Source organism: Schistocerca piceifrons, chromosome 4 (assembly GCF_021461385.2).
Source record: "Schistocerca piceifrons isolate TAMUIC-IGC-003096 chromosome 4, iqSchPice1.1, whole genome shotgun sequence".
In the NCBI taxonomy this organism is placed as follows: Eukaryota; Metazoa; Arthropoda; class Insecta; order Orthoptera; family Acrididae; genus Schistocerca; species Schistocerca piceifrons.
This window is the reverse complement of record NC_060141.1, coordinates 621,503,923-621,523,748: the sequence shown is the minus strand read 5'-3', so window position 1 is coordinate 621,523,748 and position 19,826 is coordinate 621,503,923. Positions and strand designations below refer to the sequence as shown.

Sequence of the window (19,826 nt, the reverse complement as noted above, 5' to 3'; positions counted from 1 at the left end):
TCGCTAATAGTGCGTGGCAAGAGCGATTGTCGGTTGGGGGTGGGGGGGGGGGGGGGGGGGAAGTAATATGTTGTGCGACTCTTCCCGGAAAGTGTTCTCTCGAAATATCAATAGCAAACCTCACCATGATGCACAACGTCTCGGTTGTAGCGTCTGCCAATGGAGTTTGTTGAGCAACTGTATGACGCTCTCGCGCCGGCTAAACGATCCCTTGACGGAACGCGCAGCTCTTCGTTGGATCTTCTCTAACTCTTCTATGAATCCTACCTAGTAGGGATCCCAGAGAGATGAAAAATACTCAAGAATCAGTCGAACAAGCTTCTGATTCTCCCACTATTTGTTTTATGTGGTCATTCCACTCAATGACGCTCTGGATAGTTACTCCTAGATAGTTTACAATAGATGTTGTTACCAGCGGTTAGTCATCAATAGTGTAGTTGTACAGTAGTGGATTTCTTTTCTGTATAAGTTGGTCGGCTTCGGTTAACGAAGGTTTCCTATCCAAACGCTGCCAATACTGGAAATCTAAATACACTACTCGTGTGCATGGTAGTTGTTACGAAGTGATGTCGTTCCGTTCTATGCCGAAGCAGTAGGTCGAACCAGCACTTGAACACCTACAGCGCCTCTCGGTGTTGAAAAAACAAAAATATCTCGCAAATTAGCTCCCATGTCCTTAAAATATCAATTCACAAAATGACCCAAGTCCCTCCACAAGTAGTAATTACGAAAAATAAATAAAAAACAAATAGAGGGAAAAATCTAGTATAGAAAGCAAAAGAAAAGAAAAGGAAAATTTAATTATAAATTTTAGAAACATGGGAAGGGGGAAAAACAGTAGAAAATATTAAAATATTAGTTATTTCAATACGTAAGAAAATCAATATTATAGTCATAGAACGTCGGTCTGGGACACCAAAGATAGTGTTTATTAAAGTATAAATAGCCATATGTTGTCATTACGATACTCCAGTCTCTAGTCTGTTCTAGTTTGGAAGTTATTTAGGACGTACAGCTTCAGAGAACAACAATTGGGACTTTATTAAACGGGGATCAAGAATAGATCGTGACGAGATTGTTTTTGAGGATTGTCAATTCAAGACTTTAATTTGGACATTTATCAGATTGGATAAACGGGAAGGTGAATAGAAATGTCTTTGGCTTTAAAGTCAATTCGTGTAAATATTTAAACGCTTTACTGAATTGAGAATTTTATCCGGATTCGGATTTTGAATTGTGATAGGGGGAAACTTTAACTTCACGCGACTAATGATATTAGTTAATGACAGTTTGCGGATATTAAATAGAAATAACTTATTTACCGAAAGTGACAGGAGATTATCTAACATCTCTGATGCTAGCGGGAATCCTACTTAGACATCTAATTAAAGAACTTCTTTGAACGAGATCGTATGAGTGAACCTATTTATTAATAATTCTTGTCAATAAACTGACGTTGTTAATTTGAAACGTAATACAAGTCTTGAACATTAATTTAACTTAGATTAATAAACGTTAAGGTTACGTGATCTATGGCAAGAACAAACTAGCGATTCGTAACTAAAACAATTGAACGAAAGGTTAAAGTACCGTTGTCTGTAAACATTGGTAGTAAAGCTACTAAAGATTTTTTCTCTCAGAGTTGGGAGACTATACGTGTAATGACCCACGTTTAACACTGGGTTGTGCAATGACCCACGTTTAACATTGGGTTGTGTAATGACCCACGTTTAACATTGGGTTTTAAAAGTAATCAAACTGATACTTAGCCGGGACAATATTAAATAAAAGTAAAACCCTTCAATGACAGTCAATGTGTAAAAAATGAAATCAAACTTTCACCTATTAGACGAAAAAGCGAAAACAGAAAAAGGGCTGCTACACACTGCATCGGGAAAGCGCAACTTACTTTCCCTTCTTCAATTCCCCACCACTCCATGCGGCTGTCTATGTATTGGACTGGTCGGAACTTATTCCTCCGTTCCCTGCACCTCGCTCCGCTGAGGCTTCGGTTAGGACCTCTTGAACAAATAGTAGCAGGGTAGCTAACTGTAAAACTGTATTTTCTGTGCTGGCTTCCTTACAGAAGGAACAAGTAAGTATGTCATGGCACATTCGATAAACAGAAACACGAATACAAATGAAAGTAGGGGAAAGAAGCTCCACATTCGTATTTCGGCAGTATCACAACATATATCTCTAACGTCTATCAGTTGTAGAATTTTGGAACACGTATTGTGTTCGAGTATAATGACTTTTCTGGAAACTAGAAATCTGCTCTGTAGGAATCAGCATGGGTTTCGAAAAAGACGATAGTGTGAAACCCAGCTCGCGCTATTCGTCCACGAGACTCAGAGGGCCATAGGCACGGGTTCCCAGGTACATGCCGTGTTTCTTGACTTCCGCAAGGCGTTCGATACAGTTCCCCACAGTCGTTTAATGAACAAAGTAAGAGCATATGGACTGTCAGATCAATTGTGTGATTGGATTGAAGAGTTTCTAGATAACAGAACGCATCATGTCATTCTCAATGGAGAGAAGTCTTCCGAAGTGAGAGTGATTTCAGATGTGCCGCAGGGGAGTGTCGTAGGACCGTTGCTATTCACAATATACGTAAATGACCTTGTGGATGACATCGAAAGTTCGCTGAAACTTTTTGCTGATGATGCTGTGGTATATCGAGATGTAGTAACAATGGAAAATTGTACTGAAACGCAGGAGGATCTGCAGCGAATTGACGCATGGTGCAGGGAATGGCAATTGAATCTCAACGTAGACAAGTGTAATGTGCTGCGAATAAATAGAAAGAAAGATCCCTTATCATTTAGCTACAATATAGCAGGTCAGCAACTGGAAGCAGTTAATTCCATAAATTATCTGGGAGTAGGCATTAGGAGTGATTTAAAATGGAATGATCATATAAAGTTGATCGTCGGTAAAGCAGATGCCAGACTGAGATTCATTGGAAGAATCCTATGGAAATGCAATCCGAAAACAAAGGAAGTGGGTTACTGTACACTTGTTCGCCCACTGCTTGAAACTGCTCACCGGTGTAGGATTGTGGGATCCGTACCAGATAGGGTTGATACAGGACATACAGAAGATCCAACGGGGAGCAGCGCGCTTCGTTACAGGATCATTTAGTAATCGCGAAAGCGTTACGAAGATGATAGATAAACTCCAGTGGAAGGCTCTGCAGTAGAGACGCTCAGTAGCTCGGTACGGACTTTTGTTGAAGTTTCGAGAAAATACCTTCACCGAGGAGTCAAGCAGTATATTGCTCCCTCCTACGTATATCTCGCGAAGAGACCATGAGGATAAAATCAGAGATATTAGAGCCCACACAGAGGCATACCGACAATCCTTCTTTCCACGAACCATACGAGACTGAAATAAAAGGGACAACCGATAGAGGTACTCAAGGTACCCTCCGCCACACACCGTCAGGTGGCTTGCGGAGTATGGATGTAGATGTAGATGTAGATGCAGCTGACTTGACGTTCAGCTGCAGCCAGAGGTAAGGACGTTGTGGGGCACTTACGTGAAGCCGACTAGATACCGTAGCAGGAACATGGCCCACAGCTGGACAGCGAACGCCGAGGCGAGTGCCAGCAGCCCGTCCACTATCAGGCTGATCCTGAGCAGGCGCTGACGGCCCAGCGTGTCCGACAGGCCGCCCCACATGAACGCACTAGTGATCATGCCTGCAACAGAAAACATAAACAGACATTTTAACCACTGTCTCGTCCAGATATTTAAATGTCGCTGGATGTGAATAAAATCTTTTCGGGCTTCCAGTCACGTCAAGCAGTTACACGAGGGTAGGCAAAGTTTTAATTACCACCTAAAAAATTAAGTTACGTAACTACTTTTCTGTGTATTGGCGGGTACATGGCATGTCAAACAATGAAATCTACATATTAAAGTACCGCAGCACGCTGTTGCAGGCGTCAGACCACAAACACACACACACACACACACACACACACACACACACACACACACACACACACGTAAGCGTCACTGTTTGCCATGGTCCCAAGAATCTAGGGACTGGACCAACGAGGAATTGCATCGAGTACACTTCTCGGATGAGAGCAGATTCAGTCTGTGGAGCGACTCTGGACGTACCATCATATAGCGAGAGGTGGGAACACGTAAGGGTTAATATGATCGTTTTGATGGACGAGTTGTTATGGCGTGTGGAGGCAAAATTTGCACACGCGTACTGATCTTCAAATTTTTTAACGTGGTACACTCACCTGTCAAGGGTATTGTGACATTTTACTTCTTCTCCATATGCGTCTTTTCAGGGGTGGGTTCATCCCTGATTTCATTTCTGTCGATGACAATCCAGGTCCATACCGAACAGCGCAGGTGGAGCAGCTCTTGGTAAGAGAGGATATTCAGCGGATACATATTCCCCCCGACTTAAATCGCATCTAGCACGTGTGGAATACTTTGGAAAACATTCTCCTGCACCTCCACGTGCACTAACGACCATCCAACAGTGGAGGAATGAAAAGCCCTACCACAAGAACTCCTTACCACTCTTGTGGCCAGCATGAGAGCGCGTTCCAGCTCATGCATTGCCCTCCGTCGTAATTGGTTCAAATGGCTCTGAGCACTATGGGACTTAACATCTATGGTCATCAGTCCCCTAGAACTTAGAACTACTTAAACCTAACTAACCTAAGGACATCACACAACACCCAGCCATCACGAGACAGAGAAAATCCTGACCCCGCCGGGAATCGAACCCGGGAACCCGGGCGCGGGAAACGAGAACGCTACCGCACGACCACGAGCTGCGGGCCCGTCGTAATTGCCTGGTAAGAACGATCTCCCCCTTTTACAATGTACAGGGGACCATCGTGAATCGCAGACTTGAGTGTATTCCAGCCTTTGAATAAAAGTGTCATTTCTGTTAACCTCACTTTGTATTGCCTCCTGCTACAACTTCTACAACACTGTACAAGTTCTTTCTATCTATGGACCAAGTTTCATCGAGCAATGTAACTTGGCAGTAACACATCATGGCGAAAGTTACTTCGCCGGTCGGAGTGTCCGAGTGGTTCTAGGCACTTCAGTCTGGAAACGCCCGACCGCTACGGTCGCAGGTTCGAATCCTGCCTCTGGCATGGATGTGTGTGATGTCCTTAGGTTAGTTAGGTTTAAGTAGTTCTAAGTGCTAGGGGACTGATGACCTCAGCTGTTAAGCCCCATAGTGCTCACAGCCATTTTGAAAGTTACTTTCTTCCTTAAGTTTTTCAAACCAGGTTCTGGAGCACAGTGTGTTTTTACAAACAAATTATTAACAGACAAAAGGTACTGTTCTTCCAGTAACAGGTCTGAATTAAAACTTTAAACTGGTTACTAGAGAGAATGTGTACGTTGTAAGTGTGGAATAATTAGTGCAAAGAGCTTAATTTATTTATTTTTTTTTTTTTACTCCTGGGATTGCATACCTCGAAGGACCAGAGGGCAAATGTTTGTATGCAAAGTGAAAATTCGGAACAAATGCGTTAATGTAAAGAAATGTACTCATTCAATAAGTGCAGACAGACCTGGTAAAATGAACTCATAACCACAGAATCCTACAGTTAAATATATCTATGTACCTCATTGACACTTGCAGTGCATTTCTTCTTAGCTGAGGAACATTATATGTCGCTTCCTGGCAAGCCCTGTTGGTGCAGCATCTACTAACAATAAATCCATCGAGTGCGAGGTTGCATGTGCAATCTTTAGTAAGGCTCATTTGAAAGTGTTATGTCAACAGTTACAACAGGAAAAATATTAGTTGCTAATGACGCACCGTGTGCATCAGGAAGGTGACAGAAAATGAGTATCCGGGAGGTGCAGAGATCAACATTCTACGGAATGTATGTATTACACTTTACAAAACGAATATCGTCAACATTCAAGAAATGTTCAAAACAAGCCATTAACTTGCACTATGAACATCGAATGAAAAATTGCGCGCCACAGTGATCGTTCCATGCAGGACGTTCAGCTACGTATCAACTCCTAAAGATTACATATAGAATCATATTGATGCAACGGGTTAATGAAAACTGATGGAATATCATGGCATGCAACCGAATTGGAAACAGTCTGTCGCGGAGCTCATCGTGAAGGGGGCTATCCTTCAAGGAGTAGCTGCAGACAGTGCGATAAAATGTTTTTTAGGCACGGAAAACATAAACATCCACAGGCTGAATTTGTCCAGTGGTTCCAGGTGGTATTAACTGTCATGTCACAAACTTTTTAGGTGAGATAGTTTGCTCTAAGGGAGCATGAGTTTTAGACACAGAGCAGGAATCAAGCAACAGCAAGTTACTTTGACTAGCTATAGGCCAAACGCAGAGCTCATACCATAGTTGCAGTTCTCTTACGCCTATTTTCCCACTCTTGCTTGCTTTGACGCAAATATTCCCTACTGCCCTTGCAAGATCAGGCACACGAGAAAGAATCTTATGGGACAGAGCAGTTCCAAATTCTAGGAGCACAATAAATAACTTTCTAGGCAAGTTACCATTCAGATGAACAATCGACGTAATTTATGTGAATGCGTTAAGGTATTGAAGTTAGCTGATCTTAACACAACTCTCTTGGTATTTCTAAATCCCAGGGTCCCTTTCATATGCATTTTCTCCTCAAATCCTGATTGGTCTGAGTTGACAATAAACTCCTTACTGAACGGTGGGATAAGTTTGTTTGTCTCATTTACAAATTTTTGGGTAGATTCCGCAGTTTGCTGTGCATCGTCGAATTGATACTGTAGGGAAGCAGCCTACTCACGATGTAGTAAATGCACATCAGTTTCCATTATGTGCCAGCCAGTCTGCTGTAACTAGCTCTGACGTCATAAATGTTGCGCAATACATTAAAAATCAAGCAAATGAACTAAAACTTTTCTAGCATGTCAGAAATAATACTAAATTAATGTGTGTTAAATATCAGTTCGATAACTTCAGCCATTTCCGAGATTTGGACGTTTTTCTGGAAAAATCATTGGCGCAACAGAAAAGAGCTAGAGACTTCAAAATTTATATTTAGATTCATCTTTCATAATGATTTAATAAAAACAGTACTTTGGATTTCACAAATTAAGACTTTAGTGGAAATTCATGATTTTCTGGTTTTCGTCTCAAAACTGAAGGAAGCAAGATAGATTAAGTAGGCTAGTAAATAAGGCTAGGATGTTTAGATTTAAATAGGTTGGAGGTCCGCTATGATTATGAAAATGTGTAAAGTTTCTTTTTAATACCTATAAAATTATAGCGATAGCGGATCTCAAAAGGGACAGTTCAGAGCTCATCTGCTGCGTACAGGGTAATTTAATTAATTCTCTCGCCCAAAGTATTTAACTTAGCCACGTCAAAATTTTATTATCAATACTTACCTGCGTGCTGAATGCACGTTTAAATTAAGAGCTTCTTCGGCCATCAGCCAAAGAAGCTATAAATTATTATGTAACTTGAAGTGGTGCGTTACTAGCCCAGCGGCTAGTCGAGAGAGCCGGAAAGATCAGGCGTTCCCTTCGCCGTCCGCACCGCGGCTTTATATATAAGAACACTGCGCGAGGAAGCAAGGCCCCAGTTCTCTCCAGACGCTGAGTGACACGCCATCTGTGTCGGGAGCCGCGTCGCATCAGTGTCACTGCTACAAACAGCCTCGGGTGCCGTATTAAGTTACTAGAGATACGCGGAACCATGAAAACATTTCATGTGAAGTGTTAATTCTGGAATGATTTTTATTATCTAGCTTCAGTTTGCGTATTGTCGTATTTTCACGTGCCGTCGCGGGACAGACATTCTACCAAATATTTAGCGTGGCGTTTGATGAAGTATTTTCATCAAATTATGGCGAGCATTCTTTTTTAACATTTAATTCGGACATTTATAGTTGCATCAGCGCATTAGACTCTGAACTGCTCTGTTAGTTAGGTTGTAGGGATACTTGTGGTTTTTATCAGTGAATTTCAGAATATACTCAACTATTTTGGAAAACCGTTTTTGATTAGAAATCCCGGACAATCTCCTAATTCCTCAGAGCTATAAGCTGCAGCTATAAGAACATTCTCAGGTAAAGTGGGCACTAGGATATCTATTTACTGGCTCCAAGTTTTATTAAATCACTTTCTGGGGGCCACGAAGTAAATAGAGAGCCAGTGTTGAGAACGGCAAAAGACAGCATTAACAACATTCTAAAAGCTAGAAACTGATTCAACACGCAAGCGTTTATACAACAGTAGATTTATTCTTATTCCAACGCATCCGCCTCCCCACATATGGTGCATCGGCCGGGAAATCAACTAAGTGAAAGTGATTTTTAACTATTCGGATTCGCGAGTGGAATGCGACACGCAACTGAGTATAAAACAGTGAAAGTGTTACGTGTGCATGTGGACGACGCAATTGGATTAACAACGCATCTGGATTGACGGAGCTGGCACTGAGTCTAGCGGTGCTGCCAGCATCGCGAGAAGCCAGTTTCGCCGTACCGCAGTCGTCCGCTGGAGCAGCCGACGCAGAGCCTGCAATTGCGGGCCACGCAAACACACAACAGCCGTCGGAGAGCCGTCTGCAGTTCAACGTGCCACGTCGCATCAGGAATCCTGGTACGCCGCGCCGGCAACGCCATACGTCGTGCAGAAGGAACTAAGTTAAGTGAAAAGCTGTTAAAAATTTTACTAACCTGCACTAAAAGACTGTCGGCGATGGAACCGCCAAAAGAAACTGAGGTTAAACTTATATCAGAACCTATGTCTGTTGAGGGAACTGTAAATCCAGACAACGGTTCGAGTGTAAATATGCATGAAAGTAGTAATGTTAAAGTGAAATATGAAGTATTGTCTCCTGACAGTAGTGTGCGAAGGGGCAATGATTCAATAATAGAGACCCCTGTAGTGAAGCAGAAAGTAGAAATTGTAAATTTATTGGATGATAGTTTCTCTGATGAATTAAAAATGAAACAGTCATCAGAGATGGTAGAGTTTAAGAAGGAGCAGTTAGATATGACTAATCAATCAGAAGTTTCATTTAGTTTTGATGATTCTGGTATTGGAGCTAGTTTTTCGTCACCTGAGTGTGATAAAAAGCCAGCTAGTGAGCAAACCAAAGATGCTGGGGCTGTTGATCTAAATGTTATATTACAAGCAATAGCTGCCAGTAATGCAAAAATGTCAGCCAGTAATGCTAGAATGACAGCTGAATTAAAGTCTGAGATTGTGGCCAGCCAAACAAGTTTTAATAAGCGGTTGGAGGTAATGGACGATACCTTCAAGGCTGGTTGCAATAAGTTGAAAGAGGATCTAGACAGTTTGAACTATAAAATTGATTGCAATCATGAGGATATTAAGAAAAAGGTTGCTCAACAGTTTTCTGAAATGTATAAAACAGTTAAATCCGAAGTTGCTGAGGTTCGCAAAGACTTCCAAATGGAAGATGCGAAGCTGGAGCACAAGTTAACAGAAAAGATCGAGGCGGAGTCTGAACTGTGCTCAGATAGATTTAAAGATGTTAATATAAAAGTAAACATATGTCAAGCAGAAGTAGAAGCAATCAAAACTGATACTACTCATATTGTGCAAAGAGTAGATAATGTTGAAACGAAAGTAGAAAATATCAGTACTAACATTGCTAACATTGAAAGTAAAGTAGCTTCAGTAACTTCTGGTAATGGTAATGTACAACAAGTTGTAGCTGCAAACGCCGCTTTTATCGGGTGTCGGCAGTTTTTGCGGTTCGATCCAGATAAAAATATCCATCCGCTAGATTTCTGGAACGATTTTGAAGATGTGATTCCATCAACTTGGTCTGAACGAGAGAAAATCTCGTTTATTAGAAGCCATTTAGCAGGTGACGCCATGCGTTGGTCAGCTGATGTTATGTTAAAGTGTAAAACATTAGCGGAGTTTAAAACAGCTTTCATTAATGAGTATTGGTCTAGCAATAAGCAAAATGAAGTGTTGAGAGAATTTTGGAGTGGAAAACGCTTCAATGCAGGTAAGGAATCAATTAAAGAGTTTGCTAGGTCATGGATTTCACGGTTGTCACATTTGGCGGAAAAGCTGAAACCTGAAATGATTATACTAGGTCTTGAAGCCAAACTGCCATGGTACTGGCAAACTAGAATTATATCAGCCCCTAGAGACAATCTGGATCGTTTCATTGAATATTTGGAACGTGTAGAACGTGTTGCTGCCAATGAGGAGCAAGCACGTAATAACCGTAATGCCAATAATAATAATAGTAATTTTAGGAACGAGCAAAATGGCAATGTAAACATCAGAACAGTAGGTGTTCACCATCCTAAGAGAGGTAGGAATTGGGGAAATAATTATCAGAACCAACAATGGCGTCCAAGGGATAATAATTTTGTTCCAAACAGAAATATGCATGTAAACAACAGTACGGAAAGTAAGGCTATGCCAGCTAACTATAATGAAACTAAAGGAAACCGTAGTATGCCGAGGCAGGAAAACTAGTTCCCGTCTATGAGGACACTGGCGCTCACCAGGCGGTTACTTTTCCTAAGCCAGTAGTTAAGGGAATTGGTAAGACAGATCAGAATACTCAAACTGAACATGTGGATGAAGAGTCGGTAGCACCTAAGGATACAACAGAAATATTAGATCACTCACAGTATTTGATAGATACCGTGTTAGAGACGCTTTCTAAGTGGGAAGAGAAAGAGAAGGCGCAGCAGTGTAACAGTAAGGATGAGCTACAAAATACTGAATTGTCAGGTGAAGAAGCAGAAGAAATTCATGCTTATATTTACGATGAGGATGATGTGCTCTTATCTAAAGTGCCTGTGCAGGATGTTGATAATGTACTAATAGATTTAGGACAGGAGATAAGTGGGAATGTAGAGGGTAGGCTGTTTGGGGTCGATGAACCCAGTAGCTGTGACCAGTTGTCACTTGAGAAGGAAACCGACGATAATGGTGAAAGTGGTTTAGCTGTAACTAATGTTATGCCCGGTCTGGAGGCGCAGAATCGCTCAGACTACAGTAATTTGGGTCATGTTCAGCAAACTAAATGTAATGAAGTCGTGCGGTGTTTCGATTTAAAATTAATAGACCGACTGGAAAAGGCAGCTGAAAATGTAATTCAGGAAACCCCTACACACTGTGACCTAAATGTAATGAAGACAGATGTTGATCACTTTAGTTGGAGACAAATCCAAAAGGAACTATTAGATGAATTTGAGGAACCACCTGTACAACCTAGAATAAGCCACCCTATAATAATAGTGAATATGTTGGGTATCAATGTACGTTGTCTCTTAGACAGTGGAAGTGAGGTGAGTGCAATATCTCAATCCTTCTTTGATGCATTACCTGGTAAAGACAAACTTACTGTAATGAGGGTATCAGGACTAAGAATAATTGGTGCTACTGGCAAGGTGTCAAAAACGGTAAAGCAAGAAGCTTTACTACCCTTTAACATTAATGGTAATTTAATTGATCATCCATGTTTAATTGTAAACAATCTCAGTATTGAGGTTTTAATTGGCATAGATTTCTTGTCAAAATATCAGAGTGTTGTTGACTTTGAAAGAAGCCAGTTAAAAATGGTCTTGCCAATAACCGGAGTAATTATAGTACCTTTTAGTGATAAACATGTAGTAACTGATCATGAAACTTGGGAGCTGCCTATACGAGTTCTGAAAAACAGGAGGTATTGGGACGAAGGTGTTAATCTTAATAACAATAAGCTGAATACAGAAGAAGAAGCAATTATTTTAGACAAAATAGAAACTAAATTGCAGGAAATCGATAGGATTTCAGCCAATCAAAAGGAAGAACTGAGACAGGTTCTAAAAAGGCATCATAAAGTATTTTCAGATCGACCTGGCAGATTCATAGGTAGCCAATGAATGCTGTAGGGAGGAGGTTGTTCTTTAACCTCTACACAGTGTGGCAGCTGTGCAGTCCCAGCTGTGTGAGATCTTCTTTCCCATTTCAGGTCTCACTCAATCTTCATCTTTCCTATCCCCCCCCCCCCCCAAAAAAAAAAAAAAAAAAAAAAAAATTCGACCTCTACTTTCCAACACAAAATTTTCCGGTATAATTATCACGTCAATATTAAACCAATGAATGCTGTAGGGAGGAGGTTGTTCTGTAACCTCTACACAGTGTGGCAGCTGTGCAGTCCCAGCTGTGTGAGATCTTCTTTCCCATTTCAGGTCTCACTCAATCTTCATCTTTCCTATCCACAAAAAATTTCGACATCATCTTCTTTCATACATAAAATTTTCCGGTATGGTTATCTTTATAGCATTTAACCAATGAATGCTGTAGGGAGGAGGTTGTTCTTTAACCTCTACACAGTGTGGCAGCTGTGCAGTCCCAGCTGTGTGAGATCTTCTTTCCTTTTCAGGTCTCACTCACTCTTCATCTTTTCTATCCACCTAAAATTTCTAACTCTTCTTTACAGCATTAAACTAATGAATGCTGTAGGGAGGAGGTTGTTCTTTAACCTCTACACAGTGTGGCAGCTGTGCAGTCCCAGCTGTGTGAGATCTTCTTTCCCTTTCAGGTCTCACTCATTCTTCCTCTTTCCTGTCCTCAAAAATTTCGACCTTTTCTTTCCAAATACTAAAATTTTCTGTCATGGCTATCAAGCCATGAGTTATGTAACCATTCTATCTACCGATTAGTGAAGAAAAATACCTAATGTGACAAACCTAATAGTGACAAACAATAGAGAAGTATGACGTAATTAAGATATAAAATGTACTTGAGTAACAATTATGTATAGTACCCTGGTAATATAGTAAGTACAAAGTGTTGTTTTATTGGAAATGGTCCACCAACAATAATTTAAAAAGATGTATGAATTCATGTACAAGCAGGATCTGAAGTGGTAGTGAAACCTAGTGTATGCATTAGAGCTAACTAATAAATAATAAAAGAGATTGCTTAGTGTTATGAAAAATATGCAGATAAGTTGTAAGGATAAACTCACCTGGTATAGCAAGGAAAGGCAGTGTAATGGAATTGAGCAGTGTTTGTGGTTGAGACGTGAAGGACACGTCCCTGAAGTATTTATAAGGTTGGAGCTGGCCATTATTTTAGTGTAGTGTGTGACAGGATACACCTACACGTATTGAGGTTATGAGTTGGAGGCGTGAATGCGACCATAGGTACCCTTATGTTAGATGAGACAGAATAGCTCATGGTGTCCTATAGGTTTAAGGAATTTAGCATTACGCTCGTCCATAATTACTTGATGCACTTTAGTGGTAGGTCCGAGAGAGACTACCTGTGGTTTCAGCGTCCGATCGAGTGGAAATGGATTGCCACGTGAGCAAACTAATCAGCTGCAATACACTATGACTATGAAATAAATGTGCTATCCTATGCTTTAAATGTTAATACAGTGGGTGTTAAATAAGTTCATACACTAGCAAAGTAAGTAAGTACATAATGACAGACGTGAAACATTATTTTAGCTCAGCATAAATACACTTCAAAGTAAGTAAGTACGTAATTTCAGATGTGGAACTGACAACAGCTGAGGACCAATAAGTGGATTTAGTAGTCAACTAAACGTAGTGTGTTTTGAACACTCAAAACTGTACTATTACCAAAAGTTACTCACATGTACATGGAAGCTGAGAAAACAACCACTAATCATACTCATACTATCTCTAAGAATAAAGTAGTCAAAGATGAGTCAGTTAAGTAAATAAAATGCAGATTTGTCAGGAATGTACCGAGCATTGGTTCAGTGTTCCGGCCCAGAAATGATAAATTCAGATTAAATATGATTTATGATTGTATGCCTTAGGAGCATAAATTTTCTCCAGTACGTGACTAACGGCGTTTTGAACCATTTGTTTACCGATTTTATGACAATTAAGTAACCACGAGAGTAGAATTGAGAATAAAAAAAAAATTCTGTTAACTTTGTTCCAGCAACATACTGAAGGATAAAATGTATATATCCCCATTTCATTGTGACCCACCCTTAGATATTAAGTGAACAGAGTCTGAGGCACTCTTTTTGTTTGTTCTACAGGACAAACCAGATAATGGCAGCCTGGTAGCTGCGTGAAAGCGTGGAGTGACTTGGACACAACTCACAGTGACCCCTCCCCTTTCCCCCATGTAATTTAGAGAGAACGTGAAGGACGCACACCATAGCAACTTCCCCTCCTCTACCCTTGTGAATGGAAGTGTAGGACGCCAGCCTAAGCGGCTACAACCACGTGTGTAAAAATTATTTGTGAACTTTTCTTTCAGGTTTAGAAAAGACTGCTAAGAGATAATCATCTGTTTATGTATCATGTTATTTTCTTGGAATATGTGTATGTAAAAATGTATTTAATGTAGTTAAGATTTTTATAATTTTTCAATTTGTATGTGTTTGTTTGTCTAAGGCAATATGTATGTCAAAATATTTCGTTGACTTTGCTTAAAATTTTGAGTAATGACATTGTTTAAAAAGGCAGTGAACATGCCTACAATTTAAATAATTAATGTAGGTAATAAGTTTTCTTTAATGTTTCTACAGGTTTATATTTCGATTTTAAATTTTCATAGGGAGTTAAACTGTACTCTTGCTTCCCTTTTTGTAATTAAATTTTTTCTTCATTCATTAACATTCATAAACAAAAAATTTAAGTAGAGGGTGATGTAGGGAAGCAGCCTACTCACGATGTAGTAAATGCACATCAGTTTCCATTATGTGCCAGCCAGTCTGCTGTAACTAGCTCTGACGTCATAAATGTTGCGCAATACATTAAAAATCAAGCAAATGAACTAAAACTTTTCTAGCATGTCAGAAATAATACTAAATTAATGTGTGTTAAATATCAGTTCGATAACTTCAGCCATTTCCGAGATTTGGACGTTTTTCTGGAAAAATCATTGGCGCAACAGAAAAGAGCTAGAGACTTCAAAATTTATATTTAGATTCATCTTTCATAATGATTTAATAAAAACAGTACTTTGGATTTCACAAATTAAGACTTTAGTGGAAATTCATGATTTTCTGGTTTTCGTCTCAAAACTGAAGGAAGCAAGATAGATTAAGTAGGCTAGTAAATAAGGCTAGGATGTTTAGATTTAAATAGGTTGGAGGTCCGCTATGATTATGAAAATGTGTAAAGTTTCTTTTTAATACCTATAAAATTATAGCGATAGCGGATCTCAAAAGGGACAGTTCAGAGCTCATCTGCTGCGTACAGGGTAATTTAATTAATTCTCTCGCCCAAAGTATTTAACTTAGCCACGTCAAAATTTTATTATCAATACTTACCTGCGTGCTGAATGCACGTTTAAATTAAGAGCTTCTTCGGCCATCAGCCAAAGAAGCTATAAATTATTATGTAACTTGAAGTGGTGCGTTACTAGCCCAGCGGCTAGTCGAGAGAGCCGGAAAGATCAGGCGTTCCCTTCGCCGTCCGCACCGCGGCTTTATATATAAGAACACTGCGCGAGGAAGCAAGGCCCCAGTTCTCTCCAGACGCTGAGTGACACGCCATCTGTGTCGGGAGCCGCGTCGCATCAGTGTCACTGCTACAAACAGCCTCGGGTGCCGTATTAAGTTACTAGAGATACGCGGAACCATGAAAACATTTCATGTGAAGTGTTAATTCTGGAATGATTTTTATTATCTAGCTTCAGTTTGCGTATTGTCGTATTTTCACGTGCCGTCGCGGGACAGACATTCTACCAAATATTTAGCGTGGCGTTTGATGAAGTATTTTCATCAAATTATGGCGAGCATTCTTTTTTAACATTTAATTCGGACATTTATAGTTGCATCAGCGCATTAGACTCTGAACTGCTCTGTTAGTTAGGTTGTAGGGATACTTGTGGTTTTTATCAGTGAATTTCAGAATATACTCAACTATTTTGGAAAACCGTTTTTGATTAGAAATCCCGGACAATCTCCTAATTCCTCAGAGCTATAAGCTGCAGCTATAAGAACATTCTCAGGTAAAGTGGGCGCTAGGATATCTATTTACTGGCTCCAAGTTTTATTAAATCACTTTCTGGGGGCCACGAAGTAAATAGAGAGCCAGTGTTGAGAACGGCAAAAGACAGCATTAACAACATTCTAAAAGCTAGAAACTGATTCAACACGCAAGCGTTTATACAACAGTAGATTTATTCTTATTCCAACGCATCCGCCGCCCCACAATACGTTGCTTGAAATTTTGTTTCTTACGTATTCCAATTCTGTGGCACTGTTTGAAGTTATGTAACCATCCATTGGTTCTCTTGAAATCATTGTAATCGATGTCGCGCGTAATTTGACGAGCATAATGTACTAGGTCACTACCATGCATATCCTGTAAACTATATCGAGCATCCTTGAAACGTGCAAACACCAGTTCTTGTAACAAGCGTACCTTGTCCTCCTCTGAATATCCATAGTTTTGAAACTTCCTGGCAGATTAAAAAGTATGTATCGGACCGAGACTCGAACTCGTGACCTTTGCCTTTCGCGGGCAAGTGCTCTCCCAACTGAGCTACCCAAGCACGACTCACGCCTCCTTCTCAACTTTACTTCCGCCAGTACCTCGCCTCCTACCTTCCAAACTTTACAGAAGCTCTCCTGCGAACCTTGCAGTACTAGCACTTCTGAAAGAAAGGATGTTGCGGAGACATGGCTTAGCCACAGCGTTGGGGATGTTTCCAGAATGAGATTTTCACTCTGCAGCGGAGTGTGCGACGATATGAAACTTCCTGGCAGATTAACACTGTGTGCCGGACCGAGACTCGAGCTCGGGACCTTTGCCTTTCGCGGGCAAGTGCTCTACCAACTGAGCTACCCAAGCACGACTCACGCCCCGTCCTCACAGCTTTACTTCCGCCAGTACCTCGCCTCCTACCTTCCAAACTTTACAGAAGCTCTCCTGCGAACCTTGCAGCACTAGCACTTCTGAAAGAAAGGATATTGCAGAGACATGGCTTAGCCACAGCCTTGGGGATGTTTCCAGAATGAGATTTTCACTCTGCCAGGAAGTTCCATATCGGCGCACACTCCGCTGCAGAGCGAAAATCTCATTCTGGAAACATCCCCAACGCTCTGGCTAAGCCATGTCTCCGCAATATCCTTTCTTTCAGAAGTGCTAGTCCTGCAAGGTCCGCAGGAGAGTATCTGTAAAGGTTTGGAAGGTAGGAGGCGAGGGACTGGCTGAAGTAAAGCTGTGAGGACGGGGCGTGAGTCGTGCTTGGGTAGCTCAGTTGGTACGCCGGCACGGTAGCTCAGCCTGTTCTGTCAGAGCGTTAGCTGCCCTCTGTAATAAAAAAACTGAGTTAATCGATCAACAACGAACTTAAAATGGATGTCTTACGACGTCCGCCCCGAGCAGATGCAACGAACGAAAGCGAACTAGATGAAATTAAAAAAAAAAAAAAAAAAAAAAAAGTTGGCGGAGCACTCTCATTCTGGATCCATAGTTTTTCTTAGGCACTAGTCGGTCATATTTTTGCAGACTTATTCGAAATCTGTTCATAATTCTTTATTTCCTATTCTGAGGATGATCTTCCAAGAACGTAATTATGTTTAGTATCCACTCCTTGGACAACGACTGTTCTTTAGCAAGTTCCATTGGAGACGGGATTTGTCACTCCCTGTCCGACACGGATGATGAACTGCATGGCTCGACACCTGTTTCAATACCACTTTCACTTGTTAAGCACGCACCATCAGCACTGTGCTCCTCATGTACATTGTCCACATGGTCGAGCGTATACGACACCACACATTCCACTGACTCATCTTGCAAAAACGCTACTTCTTTCTCACTCCGCGAAATTCTTTGGGTTCCTTTCTGATGAAACGTCAACTTCGGCAACTGTTGTAGATATAATGCAATATTTGCTTTGTTTATTGTTGCCATTGTTCTGCTTTGTATGAACATCCTTAGCGCTGTAGCACTGTTGTGAGCTACTCTCGACTAAGCAGTGAAACTACACTCCGTGCCTCATACTGTGTTCACCACTGGATATCTCCAGTCCCGCCCCCTATTGCTCTTAGCAGCTGATATTGTGGTTGCATGGTAGGCAATACCTGTGACGCCGAAAGCCGTAAACATCATTGGCCTTTTGCAACCTCGCACTCCTTGTAAGTGGGGTCTTTCGATGTTAGTAAGAAGGGAGAAAAAAAAAACCGCGTCGCCGCAGTGCAGTTAATTCGTTTCCTTCAGCTGTAGAGGAACGACGCTGCAAAAATCCATGTTGAGTTGCAGGAAGTGTGCAGCAAGAATATACCACTATATGCACAATATTTAGGTGGCGCACTCGATTTCTAGTGTGATCTAACATGTCGTAGTAACGAAGAACGAGGTGGTAGACCATTTCCCTCTGTGGAGAACCGCGATTTGAAATGGATGTGGGTGCCGTAGCCCACGAAGACCGTTGTGTTGCAATCGAGGCGATTGTGGAAAAAGTGAAATCAGGCGTGAATCTATTTTCAACATATCGTACGGCTTTTTGATTGTGACAAATGTTAGCGCTTGCTGGATTTAATACCGCACTCCTACTTTTTCTTTAAAAAATAAATAAATACATAAAATTGACACAAAGTACAAAATTGCTAAACAGGACTGGCTAAAGGACATATGTACGGATCTACATGCATATTTCATTGGGGTGAAGATAGATATCGCCTACAAGAGAATTAAAAGAGGTTTTTCGAGAAAAGAGAAGCAGCTGTATGAACATCAAGAGCTCAGATGGTAAACCAGTCCTACGCAAAACAGGGAAAGCTGAAAGTTGAAGGGAGTATATACAGGGTGTTTTCCTAAGAGTGTGCAAAAGTTAAACAGGACGTAAAGGATGATCCACTGCATAGTTTGAGGTAGGAAACCTGGCGTTGGGAGCCGGCCGCTGTGGCCGAGCGGTTCTAGGCGCTTCAGTCTGGAACCAGGCGATCGCTACGGTCGCAGGTTCGAATCCTGCCTCGGGCACAGATGTGTGTCATGTCCTTAGGTTAGTTAGGTTTAAGTAGTTCTACGTTCTAGGGGACTGATGACCTCAGATGTTAAGCCCGTAGTGTTCAGAGCCATTTGAACCATTTTTTTAACCTGGCGTTGGAGAAGCTAGCTTGGGGAGATGTTGTTGTTGTTGTCGTGGTCTTCAGTCCTGAGACTGGTTTGATGCAGCTCTCCATGCTACTCTATCCTGTGCAAGCTTTTTCATCTCCCAGTACCTACTGCAACCTACATCCTTCTGAATCTGCTTAGTGTATTCATCTCTTGGTCTCCCTCTACGATTTTTACCCTCCACGCTGCCCTCCAATACTAAATTGGTGATCCCTTGATGCCTCAGAACATGTCCTACCAACCGATCCCTTCTTCTGGTCAAGTTGTGCCACAAACTTCTCTTCTCCCCAATCCTATTCAATACTTCATCATTAGTTATGTGATCTACCCATCTAATCTTCAGCATTCTTCTGTAGCACCACATTTCGAAAGCTTCTATTCTCTTCTTGTCCAAACTATTTATCGTCCATGTTTCACTTCCATACATGGCTACACTCCATACGAATACTTTCAGAAATGACTTCCTGACACTTAAATCAATACTGGATGTTAACAAATTCCTCTTCTTCAGAAACGCTTTCCTTGCCATTGCCAGCCTACATTTTATATCCCCTCTACTTCGACCATCATCAGTTATTTTGCTCCCCAAATAGCAAAACTCCTTTACTACTTTAAGTGCCTCATTTCTTTATCTAATTCCCTCAGCATCACCCGACTTAATTAGACTACATTCCATTATCCTTGTTTTGCTTTTGTTGATGTTCATCTTATATCCTCCTTTCAAGACACTGTCCATTCCTTTCAAC

The 19,826-nt window shown here is 41.1% G+C and overlaps 1 protein-coding gene across 1 annotated transcript in view; it reads right to left on the bottom strand.

Annotated features, from left to right (window-relative positions):
• LOC124796071 (synaptic vesicle glycoprotein 2B-like) overlaps nt 1–19,826 on the bottom strand; it is a 91,448-nt gene that overhangs the window by 37,188 nt on the left and 34,434 nt on the right. The window contains exon 4 of the mRNA XM_047260157.1: nt 3,542–3,704. Within this exon, the coding sequence (XP_047116113.1) occupies nt 3,542–3,704 (163 nt within the window). The remainder of the gene's footprint in view (nt 1–3,541; nt 3,705–19,826) is intronic.